Source organism: Sander vitreus, chromosome 17, assembly GCF_031162955.1.
Source record: "Sander vitreus isolate 19-12246 chromosome 17, sanVit1, whole genome shotgun sequence".
Classification (NCBI taxonomy): domain Eukaryota; kingdom Metazoa; phylum Chordata; class Actinopteri; order Perciformes; family Percidae; genus Sander; species Sander vitreus.
In genome coordinates, this window is record NC_135871.1 from 31,048,970 (window position 1) to 31,066,606 (window position 17,637).

Consider the following 17,637-nt stretch of genomic DNA (forward strand, 5'->3'; position numbering starts at 1 on the left):
TGTGTATTTGCAGCGTGTTTGTGTATTTGGTCGTGTTTGTGTATTTGGCGTGTTGTGTATTTGGTCGTGTTGTGTGTATTTGCAGCGTGTTTGTGTATTTGCAGCGTGTTTGTGTATTTGGTCGTGTTGTGTATTTGGTCGTGTTGTGTGTATTTGGCGTGTTGTGTGTATTTGGTCGTGTTGTGTGTATTTGCAGCGTGTTTGTGTATTTGGTCGTGTTGTGTGTATTTGCAGCGTGTTTGTGTATTTGGTCGTGTTGTGTGTATTTGCAGCGTGTTTGTGTATTTGGTCGTGTTGTGTGTATTTGCAGCGTGTTTGTGTATTTAGTCGTGTTTGTGTATTTGCAGTCGTGTTGTGTGTATTTGCAGCGTGTTTGTGTATTTGGTCGTGTTGTGTGTATTTGCAGCGTGTTTGTGTATTTGGTCGTGTTGTGTGTATTTGCAGCGTGTTTGTGTATTTGCAGCGTGTTTGTGTATTTGCAGCGTGTTTGTGTATTTGCAGCGTGTTGTGTGTATTTGCAGCGTGTTTGTGTATTTGGTCGTGTTGTGTGTATTTGCAGCGTGTTTGTGTATTTGCAGCGTGTTTGTGTATTTGCAGCGTGTTTGTGTATTTGCAGCGTGTTTGTGTATTTGCAGCGTGTTTGTGTATGTGTTGCAGGGCGGGTTAGGGTTATCGGGCGTTTGCACCTGTCGGCCACCGGAATAAATCTTTTCCTCATTTAAAATCTCATTAAATACCAAACTTACGTCTATAAAAATATAATAAAACATCTTTTGTTTTCGTGGGGAAGAAGTGAAATACATGTATTGTTTGTTGAAGGTGCTACTGCAGCTCCCAGGTCAGCTCATATGAGGCTTCAGTCTCCTGTAACATGTCAGACAGAGAGACAACAACGGCTCATAAAAACACACAGAAATGCTACAGCGAAGCTACGATTTCTTTGGGGAGTATACGGAGGATTCAGGGGAAAACAATTACAAGATGGTGGTTATTTTTTGTGTCAGTTTACAAGTTTACGTGTTTATACCAAACTGAAATATTAGTGAAGTGATACAGAGAAAAACAGCAGAAAACTAACCTGATTCATTAAAGTGGGAGAAAGCTTTCGGTCAGACAGTTTTCTGCTTGTTTTATCGTTTAGAAAGGAAGCTTCTATTTAACAGGTTTTGTAATATTAACAGAACAGAAAATAAAAGGAAATGCCATGAGAAAGAAAGAAAGAAAGAAAGAAAGAAAGAAAGAAATACAAAGGAACAAAGAACGAAACTAAGAATCAAACAAGAAAAAAATACAGAAAGAGAGAATTAAAGGTCCCATGGCATGAAAATGTCACTTTCTGAGGTTTTTTAACATTAATATGAGTTCCCCCAGCCTGCCTATGGTCCCCCAGTGGCTAGAAATGGTGATAGGTGTAAACCGAGCCCTGGGTATCCTGCTCTGCCTTTGAGAAAATGAAAGCTCAGATGGGCCGATCTGGAATCTTCCCTTTATGACGTCATAAGGGGAAAGGTTACCTCCCCTTTCTCTGCTTTGCCCACCCAGAGGATTTGGCCCCCCCATGAGAAAGAGAGAGACATCATGGCTTGAAAACGAGCGAAGTGGCAGTTGGTCAAGGCCACACCCCCACCCTCCACCTTGCCCCCCCACTCTCCTCCTCAATAGCATTTAAAGCTACAGACACAGAAATGGCACATCCTAAGGAAAGCTCATTGTGGGACTGGCTCTAGTGGCTGTAATTCTGCACCAAGGCTGAATTTCGGGAAAGACTTCAGATACAGTATTAGGGGACCACTAAGGCCTATATAAAAGCATCCAAAAAGCAGCATGCCATGAGACCTTTAAACAAAGAAATCAAGAAAGAGGGAAAAAAGACGGACTTAAAGAAACAAAGACAGACAAAAAGAAAAAAAGAAATAAAGAAAGACAGACATAAATTAACACAGAAAGAAAGAAAAGCAAAGGAAGGAAAATGAGGTATAGATGTAAGAATGGAGGAAATATGAAAGACGGTGAGGATGCAGTAATGACTTCCCAGAGCTACATCATGAAGCTACATCAGAACTTCCTGTCACACAAGTCTGTTTAACTTTTACACCGTCTGTCCTGTGATTTCCCGATGCCTCTGAACATCACATCATGCTGTGAATAAACCAGCGTTTCTTTGTGAACATTATCAAACGTTAGCTTTTTCATGTTAAAGGGACGGTTTGGAGTAATTTCACCCTAGAGTCCGTTGCACCATGACCTCGAGCCAAATACCCCCCCCCCCAAAGTATTTGCACCACTGTAGAAGATTGGTACCATTTCGGGGGGGGGGTGTTTGGCTCGAGGTCATGGTGCAAAGGACCCAAGGGTGAAATAACTCCGAACCGTCCCTTTAAGAACAATACAACCTAAAAACACAGTTTCCTGCACATTATGCCTCAGGAGAAATAACTAATTTAATGTTTTACATTCATCAGCTTGTTTTCTTTGCAAAGGACAGGCTAAAAAAAAAAAAAAAATCCTGATTCTACTCCCGCTCAGGTCAAACTCAAACATCAACAACACAAATCCGAGACACTTTTCCACGAGGAGCGGCGCAGACAGAACGTGCTACAGCAACGTTAAAGTTCAAAAAACATCTAAACCTGAGGAGGAAAGATGTATTTACAACAACAGTCAGTTCACACAGAGAGCTGAAGCAGCCGCAGACTTCAAGTTTGGCTGTTTTTCACTTCTCATTGGCAGCGACATCACTCGGCCTTGCGGCTGTTGCTAAGCAACGTGTAGGTAATTTTTAGACTGTAGGAATGGGTGGTGTTGGGAATTTGGACACTTTAAGACCAAAAACTCCCTCTGATAAAGGATGAATCATGTTCGGTGATAGCAGATCTATTGTTGACTCTGCTGCGTGGCAGCAAAGTAATTTAGTCTCGGCCTTTGAACATTATTGTCCCCATGACAACAATAGTTGTAGTGTAATCACATTGGACAAATGTTCACCGCTGACAGACTCAGATTATTATTCTAAGTGTCTGAAGACATTATGGAAAGGATCCCTACAGAGATAGACCTTTTAGTTAAAGAGTAAGATCCTTTTAGTTTAACATGAAACAGCCCCGAAATTACCATCACCAAACTACACCAGACTCCATGTAAATAATCAGGACTTTTAGCGTGTATAGAGCCAGCATATCTCCACCAGACTCCATGTAAATAATCAGGACTTTTAGCATGTATAGAGCCAGCATATCTCCACATGTAAATGGGTGAATTAAGGGTTTATTTCAACCAAACCAGAGTGGTGATTGTTGGAACAGTGGAAAGATGAACCAAGACGGCTTTTGATAGTTTTATTTTGTTTCTGTCGACTTTGAAGGAAGCGTGTTTTACGATGATAAAATTACTGTTTTTTCAAATGGAGTCTGGCGATGGTTATTTCAAGGCTGTTTCTGGTTTAACAAAAAGGATCTTACTAGAAAATACGCCTCCGTTTAGAGTAACGAGAGGGCAGTTTAGTCGTATGGGAACATCATTCTTAAGGAGTTGGGATTTCCACACCTGAGACCTTTGCCGCTTAAAGGTGCAGTAGGTAAGACTTATAAAACTAACTTTCTGTCATATTTGCTGAAACTGACCCTATGTTCCAGTAGAACTACATGAAGCAGGTCATTAAAATAATCCAGCTCCTCTGGCTCCACCTACAGCCTGTAGTGGGATTTGCAAAAATCCACAGCTCCCTGTTCAGATGCACCAATCAGGGCCAGGGGGGTGTCTAACTGTTCAGATGCACCAATCAGGGCCAGGGGGGCTGTCTAACTGCATGTCAATCACTGCTCATGCACACGCATTCATTCTCCCTTGTGGGGGGAGGGGCTTAGGAGACCGTTTTGGGCTTCAGCAGAAAGGGGGGAGGGACTTAGAAGTTGTCGATGTTCAAATTCTTTGACTAAGTCCTGGATCTTCACAATCCTACCTACAGCACCTTTAAACGTGGTTAGCTACAGCCGATTTCCAGCCGAGGACCGTAAAGTAACGTACAGTAAAATAAAGGCAAAAAAAATGCCCCAAAAACATACATCTTAGAAATAAAGAACATGAGTGTAACAATGGCAAGACAACATTTAAATAGAGCGGTGGTGGATATCATGGAAACAGAAGAAACTGAAATTAATGGAAAAGAAATCTGTAGTGTTTTTGGGATGCTAAGAAATGAAATGTTGTTTAACTCACACAAGGTTTGAATGGTATCAAAGTGCTGTAGATGCTCATTTATCCATTTAAATCCAAGGAATAAGTGTTGCATCACAACTCAATCATTTGTTTTCCCACAAAAAAATCCAGTCACTTATACTTTGCTTTTTTTTTTTTTTAAAGGTCCCATGGCATGAAAATGTCACTTTCTGAGGTTTTTTTTAACATTAATATGAGTTCCCCCAGCCTGCCTATGGTCCCCCAGAGGCTAGAAATGGTGATAGGTGTAAACCGAGCCCTGGGTATCCTGCTCTGCCTTTGAGAAAATGAAAGCTCAGATGGGCCAATCAGGAATCTTCCCTTTATGACGTCATAAGGGGAAAGGTTACCTCCCCTTTCTCTGCTTTGCCCGCCAGAGGATTTGGCCCCCCCATGAGAAAGAGAGAGAGACATCATGGCTTTCAAACAAGCAAAGTGGCAGTTGGTCAAGGCCACACCCCCACCCTCCACCTTTCCCCCCCTCTCTCCTCCTCAATAGCATTTAAAGCTACAGACACAGAAATGTCTCATCCTAAGGAAAGCTCATTGTGGGACTGGCTCTAGTGGCTGTAATTCTGCACCAAGGCTGAATTTCGGGAAAGAGACTTCAGATACAGTATTAGGGGACCACTAAGGTCTATATAAAAGAGACTTCAGATACAGTATTAGGGGACCACTAAGGTCTATATAAAAGAGACTTCAGATACAGTATTAGGGGACCACTAAGGCCTATATAAAAGAGACTTCAGATACAGTATTAGGGGACCACTAAGGCCTATATAAAAGAGACTTCAGATACAGTATTAGGGGACCACTAAGGCCTATATAAAAGCATCCAAAGAGCACCATGTCATGGGACCTTTAATCAGTGCAGATGAAACTTTACTGTACGTACACACCGGAGCCTACTTGAGCTGCAAAGAAGCTCTGGCCGCCCGGTCAAGGACGCTTGTCAAAAAGTACGGGGAAGCTTTTTGACGCTTTGGCCGCTCTGACGTGGCAGCATTCAATGTTCGATCATGTTCAACACACGATTGAAGGAAAAGCACAAGCAGCCACTGCACGGCCAATACATTGACACTAGAAACCTTTTCATAAATGACGTATAATTATAGTATAATGACTGAATTTTTGTAACCGTTTTGGTGGATTTTCGGAGTCTTGCAGCTGAGAGAAGCCGGCTTCCATTGAAAATGAATGACTTCCTGTAGCTTTGAAGCTCATGTCAGAGGCGGTGTGTACGTACAGTAACACTTCCTGCAGATATTTCACATTAAAAGACTATAAGAAGAGCCCTTTAAGCTGCTTGTAATTTTAGGGTATACAAATAAAACTGTCATTGAAAAAACATCAACATAGGTTACATGATTAATTTACATCCACATCCTCTGTTTCCATAACTATGTTACTATTATTACTTATTATCCTCCCTACCGTGAGTCTCTCTCCCTCTTTTCTTTGGCATTTCTGAGTAGCCATCCTTGTTACAAACAAACAAACCTCACCTTACATGTTATGTTAAAACATCAATCCAAATTCGACCTCCCAGACGCGTTGTTATGGAACCCACGCAACTTCTAGGCAAGACTCGCCCTTCAATGGCATTCACATGCTACTATTGGCCAGGCGTCCATGCTTACGCAAGGTAACGTAACCCGATTTGTTCAGGTCCTATCCCCTGACCAATCGCCTATCCTAACCTAAACCCTTGTGTTGTCTTCCATTCGACCATGCATCATCCTCCCAGGTCAAAAGATTGAAAATCAACACTGTTTCTGGCGTCTTTGGCTCTTTTTTTGACATTTTTGGCGCTTTTTAAATTATTATTATTATTTTTCTTTTACATATAATGCTTATTTCCACTACTATGTATGAACACCATCACCAACTTATATAGTTTTACACTTATTTTTGGAATTCATGGTCAATAAACCTCCTTTTTAGGAAATTGTACCTAATTCTTGAGTTAAAAAAGCAGGAATTATGAATTATTTAGACTTATATTAAAGGAAGGACAATCACAGGAGGGTCAACGTCCAGTCGGGTTCAGTTTCTAAACATTTCTATGTTAAAAAATTGAACAAAACACCCAAAATTGTGAATGAAAGTAGAGGTCCGATCTTTTGTTGTACTCGCGAAGCGCGTTGTATGGAATCATCAGTGTTATTTTTGATCAAAACTAGGTAGTTAAAAAAACAAACATATTTCTAGTAACTGGCCCCCAACACTGAATGTCATTGCACTAATAAAAAAACCCAGCAAAGTAGAAGCGACTGGATAAAAAATCATTGTATGCATATGTACGTGAACAGTACTGTGTGTTGTATTAGTATGACATGACTGTAGCTGTATCGGTGGAATCAGTGCTGTGGAAATGAATATCTTTGATATAGTGCATGGTTCCTCACAACTAAATAAAATAAATGAATGGATGGAGAAAGACGGATGGAAGAAACCCCTCAACGAAGGATTGCATTCTTCAGTCTTAGAAGCTAGAGGAGCAGCAAAGCCTGACGAGATGTCAGGACTTCAGCTCTCTAATTTATCAACATTTATGGCTACTGGGACTCAAAGGGAAAACTACATTAATAGAAGAGCTACAGTTAGTTAAGAGCGCAGTGAAGAGTGGAGTCCTTTTGCTTGAAGTTTGACTCACTGTTCCGGACACACAATTCACGGTACCATCGATCACAGCATCACATGTCGTTATAACAACCCTTCGTTTACGACTCTTAACGCAGAAGAAATGCTGATTATAATCAGAAGATTTAACTCAGCAGCCTCCAAGAGATCCAGTCCAGATCCACTAGTCTGGTTTGTTGGGTTAGAACTAGAGATGTTCCGATACCAGTGTCAGAAAAGCCTCCGATACCGCCTAAAACGAAAGTACTGTATTGGCGCGCGTTGGAGTTTACGCACCGATCCGATACCACGTAATTAAGCCCAGAAGAAAATCTACTAGTAGTTTATTTTCCGTTATGACTCGCTGTCAAACTGGATAGTAAAAGACGAGAAGAGTTTTAACCTGAGCCAGATCGAACAACAACGATAGCGTCATATCACATCCATACAGGGATAGTAGTATACAGCTGCTAAAACATTATTACATGACTTGGCTGAAATCTAAGGCATTCTGTCGTCTGTTATTTCTTGATAACAGACCATTGCTAAGTGTAACACACCATTGCCATGCATAGCAGAGCGTTGCAATGGACGCAGTTCTGTTCACTCTGGAGGACAGCTATCAATCCGCTGAAAGAAGTCCGGATAATTTATCAGCTGTGGCAAAAAGTGGGGAAGCGTGGATCAACTTCTGTCCTCCAAAATTCAAGCAATGACAGCAGCTCTGGTGAGTATTTTGTATCAAATTATTGATTTATTTGGTAAGTAGCCATGTAATAAGCAGGATAATGTAGAGCGAGTAGGGCTGGGCGATAGGGAGAAAATCAAATATCACGATATCCTTGACCAAATACCTCGATATCGATATTGCGGCGATATTCTAGGGTTGACTATTGGTGCTTTAAGAAAATATCTTCACACTTAGATTTTTGATAAATAATCATATGTAATGTGGATATAATGTCTAAGTGGTGAAAAGGCAAATAATAGAACAGCTAGAACAGTCTGGTAAGTTCAGAAAATAACATCACTTTACTGTAACGCAGCCTTTAAAACCAGGAAAAGACGACACTTATGTCATGTCACGATATCACGATATACAAAATCTAAGACGATATCTAGTCTCATATCACGATATCGATATAATATCGATATATCGCCCAGCCCTAAGAGCGAGGCAGTTGTTATAGCGAATAAAACCCTGATGTGCTCTAGCCTAGCCTAGTCTTGAATCAGTATAATATATGTAATATATATAATATATCTGTGTACTTAGTATCGGCCGATACGCAAGTTCAAGTATCGGGCTCGGGAAAATGGTATCGGAACATCTTTAGTTAAAACCAGGGAAAAGGTGCTGATGTTTCTGCTGAAATCTATAGGCAACAGGGTGGGTTTCCCATCATCCTCTTCTCCTAATCGCTCCTGGTTTTAAAACTTCCGATGATACAAACCACGCCAGAGAGCGGTGGGTTGTTGGTGGCGTCCTCAGCCAGTTTATTCGACTTCGCCCACCGGCTCGTAAGCATCCGGATTCAATTCCACGAACAGCTTTCTATTTCGTCCTAATGTTCTCGGTCGCGTCGTCGCACTGGCACCGCAAACAGCGGCAGGGTCCGTGTCGGTGACGACATCTCCAGGTCAGAGTTCGTCGTGAGAGGGTCGTCGACCTTGTGCCCACGGCGAGACGAGGGCCCGGCGGCGGACAGGTCTTGGCACACTTCGTAGGAGCATTTCCTCTTCTGGAGAGCCTCGGCTCGAACGGCCAGGGAGCGCGCGCACACCGTCAGGAGCACAATGAGCGTGCCCAGGAGGAGCGACACCATTGGCCAGAGGACGCAGTGCAGCAGGACGCTGGTGTCGTGGGAACGGCGCCACAACACGTCGTCTGGCCTGAAATCACAGAAGTAAGAAAGAAAAATAATTAATTTACAGCAGTTTCATCACTCGATAATGTGTCGATTGTAGGGCAGCTTAAAACTAGGACTGTCCGAGAGTTTAGGTTCTCTGCCCGAGCCAGAACCTGAACCGACATTTTACGCCGCTATGATCGGGCCGGGCCCTTAAACAAGCATTTGTGTTTTTTTAATCATTACTTCATTAGCCTTATTCAGTGGGGAGAAAGCTCTGCCTCTCCAGCTCCTCCCGTAGCTCTGGGTGGAGGTTCTGCACTGACTTGAGTGTGAGGTAAACTGGGCTACACCGTGTCTCCCCCCCTCTGCAGCACTGTTGTCGGCCAGTGCGTCAGCATGCAGACCGTGGTGAAGGACAGTATTAATCAGGTGATGGAGACCAGAAAGTCTCCTATATGGTTCCAGGGCTTTGATTCTGTTGCTGCCTTGATCTGTTCCCCTCACTATTCAGCTGAGGGAGATATGGGACGAGGTTTTTTTTTACGTTTCTTCATTCGGATCCATTTGCGATCCGTTCTGAATAAACTAACAGCAGTTTACATGCTTCGTCCTTGTTGCATTATTCATTAAGATCAGTCTAAACAGATTTCTGTAGTTCAAACAACTCTGAGTTGTAGTTGAGAACGTCAGTTATAACGGCCCACGTATTAAAACATTGGAAATGTCTCTTAAGCACTTTGGTCAACTATGGTTGTTTTTAAACGTGCTATACTGTATAAATCAAACTGAACTGAACTTTCCACCACTGCGTAAAGTTACATTGGAAGGTTTTAGGGATCTAACAGTCCTGCCGCCGCTGAAACAAGCCCATAAATCAAGTGACTAACTGTGTTTTCCCTCGTCTTGAAAAATAACCTTTTGAGTGCTCCAGTTCTTTTTCTCTAAAACACGAAATAAAATCTTATCTGCAGCATCACCCCCCTGGGCCCTCATTTACGAAGCAGAGTTCCCTCATTCTGATCCTTCTGGTGCAGAGATAAAAATAAAACCAGCCAAGGTCACAGGTGAGCGTCGTCGGTGAATAATTGGAGGATTTAGCTGACACGCTAAAGGAGATCTCTTTCCTCCTTCCGTCTCAACAATTTTCAGTCACAGCATTTAAAAAGAAGGGGGCCGGCCAACATGACCTATATAAGATATGATGATGATGTTCTTTAAACATCAGTCGACCTGCTCTTTTATATGTCATTGCAGTATTTATGCAACCGCAATATCCTCGAGGTGACAGAGGCTGGTACGCCTGGATTAACAGAAACTTCAGTTTCAACTGGTGGAGATGATGGTTCTCAAGCTTTTTTGAACAGTTTTTTAAGGCCACGTACCCCCTAACCAGCGCAAATAATTTTTGGTAGAAAAGAAAGTCTCTATAAAGAGGAAGAATACAGCGATAGATTTACTAAACAACAGCCTTGGACCTGGAAAATATTTAAATGATGATTGGAAAAAGGCCGACAAACCATGGAAAAAGACGGTAGAAAGACGGAAGTAAGACAAGAATAGGTCGAAAATAGTAAAAAATACTCCGATAAAAGAGAGACAAACTTCAAAAAAGCAATACAAACTTGGCAAGGCAACACTCAGGTAACAAAAGTGACAACAACAATTCCAAAAAGCGACCCGTTCTCATTCCAAACTCGTAAAATAAGGACGTTTGGACAGTGGCTGTCAGCATCTGATGTGACGAAAAAGGCGTCTTTCAGCGTGTTAGACAGGATTTAGAGAGTAGTATGTAAGGAGGTTGGTTGGAGGGGTGGATGGGTCAAACACAGGACTTTACCCAGGACAGCGGGGTTGACGTCCTGCTTGTCACGCTTGCTATAGTCGCTTTTTTCTTTCTTCCCGCGTGTCACAGAACCGTACGCCCACCCACGACCCTTTCCTTAACATAACTGCGTCAAAAGGGACGACGATAGTCCCGACCAAGCGTGTTTACTTAAAGCGCTAAAGGAGACTTTTAGCGGCAATAAGAACGACAAAGGCACCTGACCAAGCGTCCATATTTTACGAGATGAGCGTGAGAACGTGTTGCAAAAAAGAGACAAACTTCGAAAAAAGAGACAAAAACTTTGAAGAAAAAAAGACAGTAGAAAAAAGTAAGGAAGAAAGGCAACAATAGGTCAAAACAAAGGACAAAACCTTCGAAAAAAGTGACAAACTTGGAGAAAAAAAACACAGTAGAAGTAACTACAGCCTACAGCCAGAAAAACATTTTGCAAAAAATCTCACGAACTCCCTGCAGTCCTCCAGAGTACCCCTAGGGGGACACGTACCCCCATTTGAGAAACACTGGTGGAGATGATAGTGTAGTGATTGGACAACTAGACATCTAGGACACGCTCAAGTCAGGACTCATTTATTGATATTTGAATTATGGGGGATGTAAACTGAATTGCTTGTGTTTATGGGTTTATTGTGTGTGCTGAATCCTTTTTAATTATTCTGGTTGTTGGTATGGGGCTTTGTTTGAAATACAGTACATGGTGCTTTGTTGTTTTTTTCAACCCTATTCCCCTATGTGTTTGTGTGTAGGTGACTGATAGGAACAACAAGCTTTGAAGTTGGTCCAGTATTAAGCGGGATCACTGTAACTAGCAGCCACAGACCGGGCTGCAATGTAACCCTACGGTGGCAAATGTTCAGCATCAGTTAGCGTCCACTAAAAATTCAGTTTTTGCTGCTGACAGACTCAGGGCCCTAGCTGGCACCCGGCGCAGCGCAAAGCCCGACGCAAGTGTCTTTGCTAGTTTAAGACCGACGCAGTAAATAGCAAATGTACCTGCACCCATCTGTGGCCCATTGGCGTGTTGGTCTTACAGGGAGGTGTGTTCAGGTGCATTCTGGGGCGTGCTGGTCTTACAGGGGAGGTGTGTTCAGGTGCATTCTGGGCGTGCTGGTCTTACAGGGAGGTGTGTTCAGGTGCATTCTGGGCGTGTTGGTCTTACAGGGAGGTGTGTTCAGGTGCATTCTGGGCGTATTGCTATCTTGAGGGAGTGGGAAGTGATGGCGCCATTGACCAACAAAAACCTGGTCTAAAGTCAATAACGCAGCATTTCATTGTTATTTTAACAGAGCATTAGTAAAATGCTCCTAGGCTCGTGCACAGCACGTGCACACTATGCTTGTTACACACACAGGGACGCACAGCAGCACACACACATGCAGAAGATTACAAATACAATCATTACGGTGCAAATCCTCCATCATAACAGCAATGCTCCAAGGTCCAAACGCGCCTGGCTTTTAAAGGGAATGGGAGATGATCTCTGATTGGTTGATTACATGTTACGCCCAAAACACACCTCTGATTAATGAAGACACTAAGGTCAACCCTTCAGAACCATGCGCCCGGCGCACGGACCCTTTTTTCCACCGTCAAACTAGCAAAAGTGGATTTGGACACGCCCTAAACACACCTGCGCCAGGCGCTTCACGCCGTGACCTCAGATCGTTAAAATAGGGCCCAGTATGTTTCTAACAAAAACAAAAAAACAATTATAATTCCCTTTACATAAATAAAGGCATTTGCACCATAAATTGTTGCAGAAAGATTCACCAGAATGCAGAAATATAAAGTGTTTGACACTCAAAATTTCAATTTTGCTCAAAAGTGGAGATCTCAACCCCCCAGATGTTGAACCCAAAGGGCAGAGTAGTTAGATATGACCATAAGTTGTCAAAACCACCTTAAAGCTCAGAGGGTTAATTAATCATTGTGTGAATTCCCATTTCAGGGTTTGTTTTGCAAGCTCAGGGTCTGGTGCAGAGTGCAGTGATTATAGTTTGTGTGTGATGTTGTTCTCATACACCTAATATGAGCTGATAAGTGGTGAGGAGCAGCTAGTTTTATAGCTATCAACACCACTGTGAATACCCACTTTAATTGACACCCTGAACCCTGTTCCTCACAATAGAAACACAGGAGTCTAGAGGATCATTTAACCGTAACCACTTTACGTTCTGTGAAATCTGTGAAAAAAATTCTGTGAGTTTGAGTCGGCAGATTGTTTACACACCCACGCTAAAGCTGACTAAAAAGAGGAATAAATAAAACATCTTTTGGAAATTGATCTTAATGCTTTAATAAAAAAAAAATTAGGAAAAATCCAGAATTTAAGGACACCGATTTTCTTTGTGAATGAATAATGTATCGTAAATAAATAAATGTTCTTCCTTAAAATACAGGGGGCATAAGTCAGTACACCCCTATGTTAGATTCCCATAGAGGCAGGCAGACTTTTATTTTGAAAAGTCAGTTATTTCATGGATCCAGGATACTATGATCCTGATAAAGTTCCCTTGGTCCCCACATCATCACATACCCTTCACCATACCCCCCACATCATCACATACCCTTCACCATACCCCCCCATCATCACATACCCTTCACCATACCCCCACATCATCACATACCCTTCACCATACCCCCACATCATCACATACCCTTCACCATACCCCCACATCATCACATACCCTTCACCATACCCCCCACATCATCACATACCCTTCACCATACCCCCACATCATCACATACCCTTCACCATACCTAGAGATTGGCATGGGGTACTTTCCAAAAAATGATCTCTCAATGCAAATCAAACCAGCTATTAGGCTGAAATAAAACCCCCTCTCTGTTACTGGGGATTATATTCAAAGTTTCTCCTTTATTAAAAAAAAACTTTCTACATCAGAACTATGACGCTTACAAAACCCCCCCAAAAAAAAAAAAATAAAAAAAAAAAAAAACATCGGAAAAAGAAAAAAAAATACTTTTTAAAAAAAAAAAAAAAACCCCAAAAAGTGACAAAAAATGTGAAAAAAAATCGACAAAAACAAAAAAAAAGTTTTTTTTCAAAACGCTTAACCCCCCCCCCCCAAAAAATCGGAAAAAGTGACAAAAAAAACATCAAAAACATCTCCAAAGGTGACAAAAACGTGTTTAAAAAACGTGGCAAAAAAACTGGAAAAAAAAAAACATTGGAAAAAGCGACAAAAAACTTGTTAAAAAAATGAAAAAAAACATCATAAAAAGTTGACAAAAAATGTTGACAAAATGTTGACAAAAAATGTGAAAAAAATCAACAAAAACATATTTTTTTGAAAACACTTAAAAAAAGTGACAAAAAAACATCGCCAAAGGTGACAAAAACGTGTTTAAAAAAGTGGCAAAAAAACTGGAAAAAAGTGAAGAAAAAAAAACATCGGAAAAAAAACACCCAAAAAGTGACAGAAAATGTGAAAAAAAGCGACAAAAATATTGAAATAAAATCGACAACAACATCGAGATAAGTGTAGAAAAATTTCAACAAAATGTTGAAATTTCAACCCAGAAAAACACAAAGTTGCCTCGTCGACGGGAAGACAACACAAGGGTTAAATAGACTTGACCAGTCTTCTGCAGCAGTTACATCGTTCTTGTATATATATATATATATATATATATATATACGTCACAAGATGCTTGACAATGGATCTACAAGGACTGTCGAATTGAAGTTGAAGGTGTCTAATGTTGGGTCGAAGGTCGCAGGCAGCAAATTGAGGGTTCTGTGAAAAAGAAGCCTGTGCAATGCTGCAGGTTAAGACAGGCCATGTGTAATCTCCTGTGGTAACAGTGATTTGTCAGCGAGGAAAACTTCACAGCATCACACATCCCTGGTTTCCAATGTATCAGCATCACACCTTGAAATAGAGTGTGCTGTGAATGTGTGTGCGTGTCTCACCTCCTCTGCTGGTTGAAGAAGCACGTGAAGGACTGGCTGCTGACCTCTTTGGTGAAGTAATCCTCCCACCACAGGACGCTGTCTTTGTTCTTCTGGTTGTCCCTCTCACAGGGAGGGACGTACGAACACTGAGAGACAGGAAAACAGATAGATACCAACACCGCTGCTTTGACAGAGCAACAGTTACGGGGTTAATTCTCTTCACATTACACATTATTAAAGGGTAACTACCGTTCTTTTCAACCCTATTTTACTATGTTTTTGGGTCTAAGTGACTGATGGGAACTACAATCTATGACATTGGTCCAGTATTAAAGTGCTCATATTCAGCTTTTTGGCTTCTTCCCCTTTCCTTTATTGTGTTATATATCTTTTTTGTGCATGTTATAGGTTTACAAAGTGAGAAAGCCCAAAGTCCCCCCCAAAGGGACTTACCATCTCCAACAGAAAACACTGTTCAGAAACTGCTCCAAACAGCTCTATTGTAGTCCAGCCTTTACTTCAGAGACACACGTGGTCACTTTGGAACACACGTTATAATGCTCGCCTAGCTGCTAGCATGGCACGCCCTCATACTCTGCTTCTGACTGGCTAGTAGTCCTTACCTAGGTACTGTCAGGACACGCCCTCATACTCTGCTTCTGACTGGCTAGTAGTCCTTACCTAGGTACTGTCAGGGCACGCCCTCATACTCTGCTTCTGACTGGCTAGTAGTCCTTACCTAGGTACTGTCAGGACACGCCCTCATACTCTGCTTCTGACTGGCTAGTAGTCCTTACCTAGGTACTGTCAGGACACGCCATCATACTCTGCTTCTGACTGGCTAGTAGTCCTTACCTAGGTACTGCGCATGTGCGACTCCCAACAAAGATGGAACAGAAGTGTGATGTCTCACTCTGTAGCTAAAACAGAGAGCTCAACACACAGGGTGAAAAGAGGAGCTGCAGCAATGTGCAGCACAACAAAAATATGGTGTTTTTTGAAAATTACACCATGTAAACATATTCTGTTATAACCTCTAAATACAATTATGAACCTGAAAATGAGCATAATGTGAGCACTTTAAGCGAGATCGCTGCAGTTGGCAGCATAGAAACAAGCTACTATGTAAGTTAATAGGGCAGTTGTATTTACCTTCACAAAAGTGCTCGTTTTGCCACTGACAGGCGCAGATTAATGTTCTAATCACGTTCGCTAAACCCACCAGACTCCGTGTAAATAAACAGTAATTTTAGCATCGTAAAACACACTTCATTCAGAGTCGACAGAAACAAAAATAAAACTATGAAAGGCCGTTTTGGGTCGTCTTTCCACTTTTCCAACCATCACAACTCTAGTTTTGGTTGAAATATACACAGTTTACCGATATACATGTGAAAACATGTTGGCTCTATACACACTAAAAGTATTGTTTTTTTTAAATGGAGTCTGGTGGGTTTAGCGCTAGCGACTTCAGAGCTGTTTCTGGTTAAACAGTGTAGAGTGTGTTGTCATGGTTGTGTAGCAACGGGTTTGTGGGCGTTCCTGATGATGGGTGTGGAAATAGGAGACCTGAAGTGTGTACCAGCAGGCTGTACAGTTAACACATGGAAGTAAGGAATGGCTTCTTGATTTCAACCTAGTCTGTTGTCTGTTGAGTTAATTCGCGCACATCTACAAACAGAAAGGTCTCAAAGAGGTTTTAAAGGTCTATCTCTGTAGGGATCGTTTCCATAATGTTGTCAGACATTTAGAATATTAATCTGAGTCTGTCAGCGGCAAAATGAGCACTTTTGTGAACATAAATACAAGCTGCACAATTGTCCTGTTAACTTACATTGTACAGTAGCTTGTTTCACCGCTGCCGACTGCAGCGATCTCTCTTAATAATGGACCAATGTCAAAGATTGTTGTTCCCATCAGTCACTTAGACACAAAAACATGGGGAAATAGGGTCTAGGTTGAAAAAAAAACGGTAATTATCCTTTAATGGCCCAGACGGATCAGATTTGGACAGATGTCGGAGAGTCGATGCGTCGCTCTGGCGTTCTGGCGGCGATTACCCAGCAGGGGGCGCTTTAACAAGGTCAAAACGAGGCGACAGGCTTGACACTGATTGGCTCAGAGGGGGTCTGCATCGGCTCTCTTTCGTCTTCAGTTTAGTTCCAGCTTCCAGACATAACCTCACACACAGATTTCTCGTAGCAGGAGGCTGATTTGTGTCCTGGCTCGTTACTGTGTGGACTAACAGGTTGCTATGGCGACGATGGGATTGGTACACAGACAAAATGGGATCCTTCATCTAAAATGCATGTTTGATATGTCAACCTTTCCAGATTCAGACTGATCTCATGAAGTGGTGTATGTATGAGAGGCCAATTTGTATGCCATTATTGGCGTGTTGCTTTTTTAGCGTGTCTATCAACGCTGTTTGGCCGCCATTGACTTACATTACTTTGAGATTGCGTGTGAATTGACGCCGTAGCGAGGAGTATGAAAGGGCGAAAATCCGTGTAGGGAGGTTGGTTGGGGTGGAGGATGGGTCAAACACAGGACTTTCACCCAGGGGATCGTGTCCTGCGTGTGACGTTTCCTTTCCACGTTTGTTCTTTTCCTAAACCCAACCCGCGTGTGACGTTTCCTAAACCGTAGCCTCGTGATAACACGCCACGTGGCTTTAGAAAGTGGCATGTATGTTTACGCTGTGACGTTGCAGACTGCCGTCCGCTGTATACGGCGTAGACATACACACGGATAGCTCAAAATGCGTACAGATAACACGCCACTTGGCTTTAGAAAAGTGGCGTGTATGTTTACACGAAGTCATGATGTCTTGTTGCCAGATTTATGTTCAGACAGACACCTTTCTCTAAATGTTTTCAATGGATTGCACGTGTTTCTGTTTCTATGCTTCAATGTTCGGTCACTCGTTTCCACAGACAGAAACACCTTCAGGTTTGCAGTTTTAAAGGCTGATATGTCTTGTAATAAGTCTACTGCAACAATAGGCTATCTAAAGTGAAGAAAATGATAATTGATGTTACTTCCTGCGCCATTTAATTTGCGACGGCCAGTTATGTTGAGCAGCTCCATCAGGATACTGAGGTAGAAAACCACATACAGTGTTTATCTATTCAATATAACATATTCTTCATCCCTGAACTACAACAGAATCGACCCAATCACAA

General features: G+C 42.1%; 1 protein-coding gene across 1 annotated transcript in view; it reads right to left on the reverse strand.

The window, feature by feature from the left end:
• Window positions 1–8,402: 8,402 nt before the first annotated feature.
• Window positions 8,403–17,637, reverse strand: part of LOC144532094 (calcium-activated potassium channel subunit beta-4-like) — a 40,884-nt gene continuing 31,649 nt past the window's right edge. Inside the window, exons 3-4 of the mRNA XM_078272641.1 lie at window positions 14,471–14,598; window positions 8,403–8,730 (exon numbers count right to left, since the gene is read on the reverse strand). Of these exons, the coding sequence (XP_078128767.1) occupies window positions 8,403–8,730; window positions 14,471–14,598 (456 nt within the window). The remainder of the gene's footprint in view (window positions 8,731–14,470; window positions 14,599–17,637) is intronic.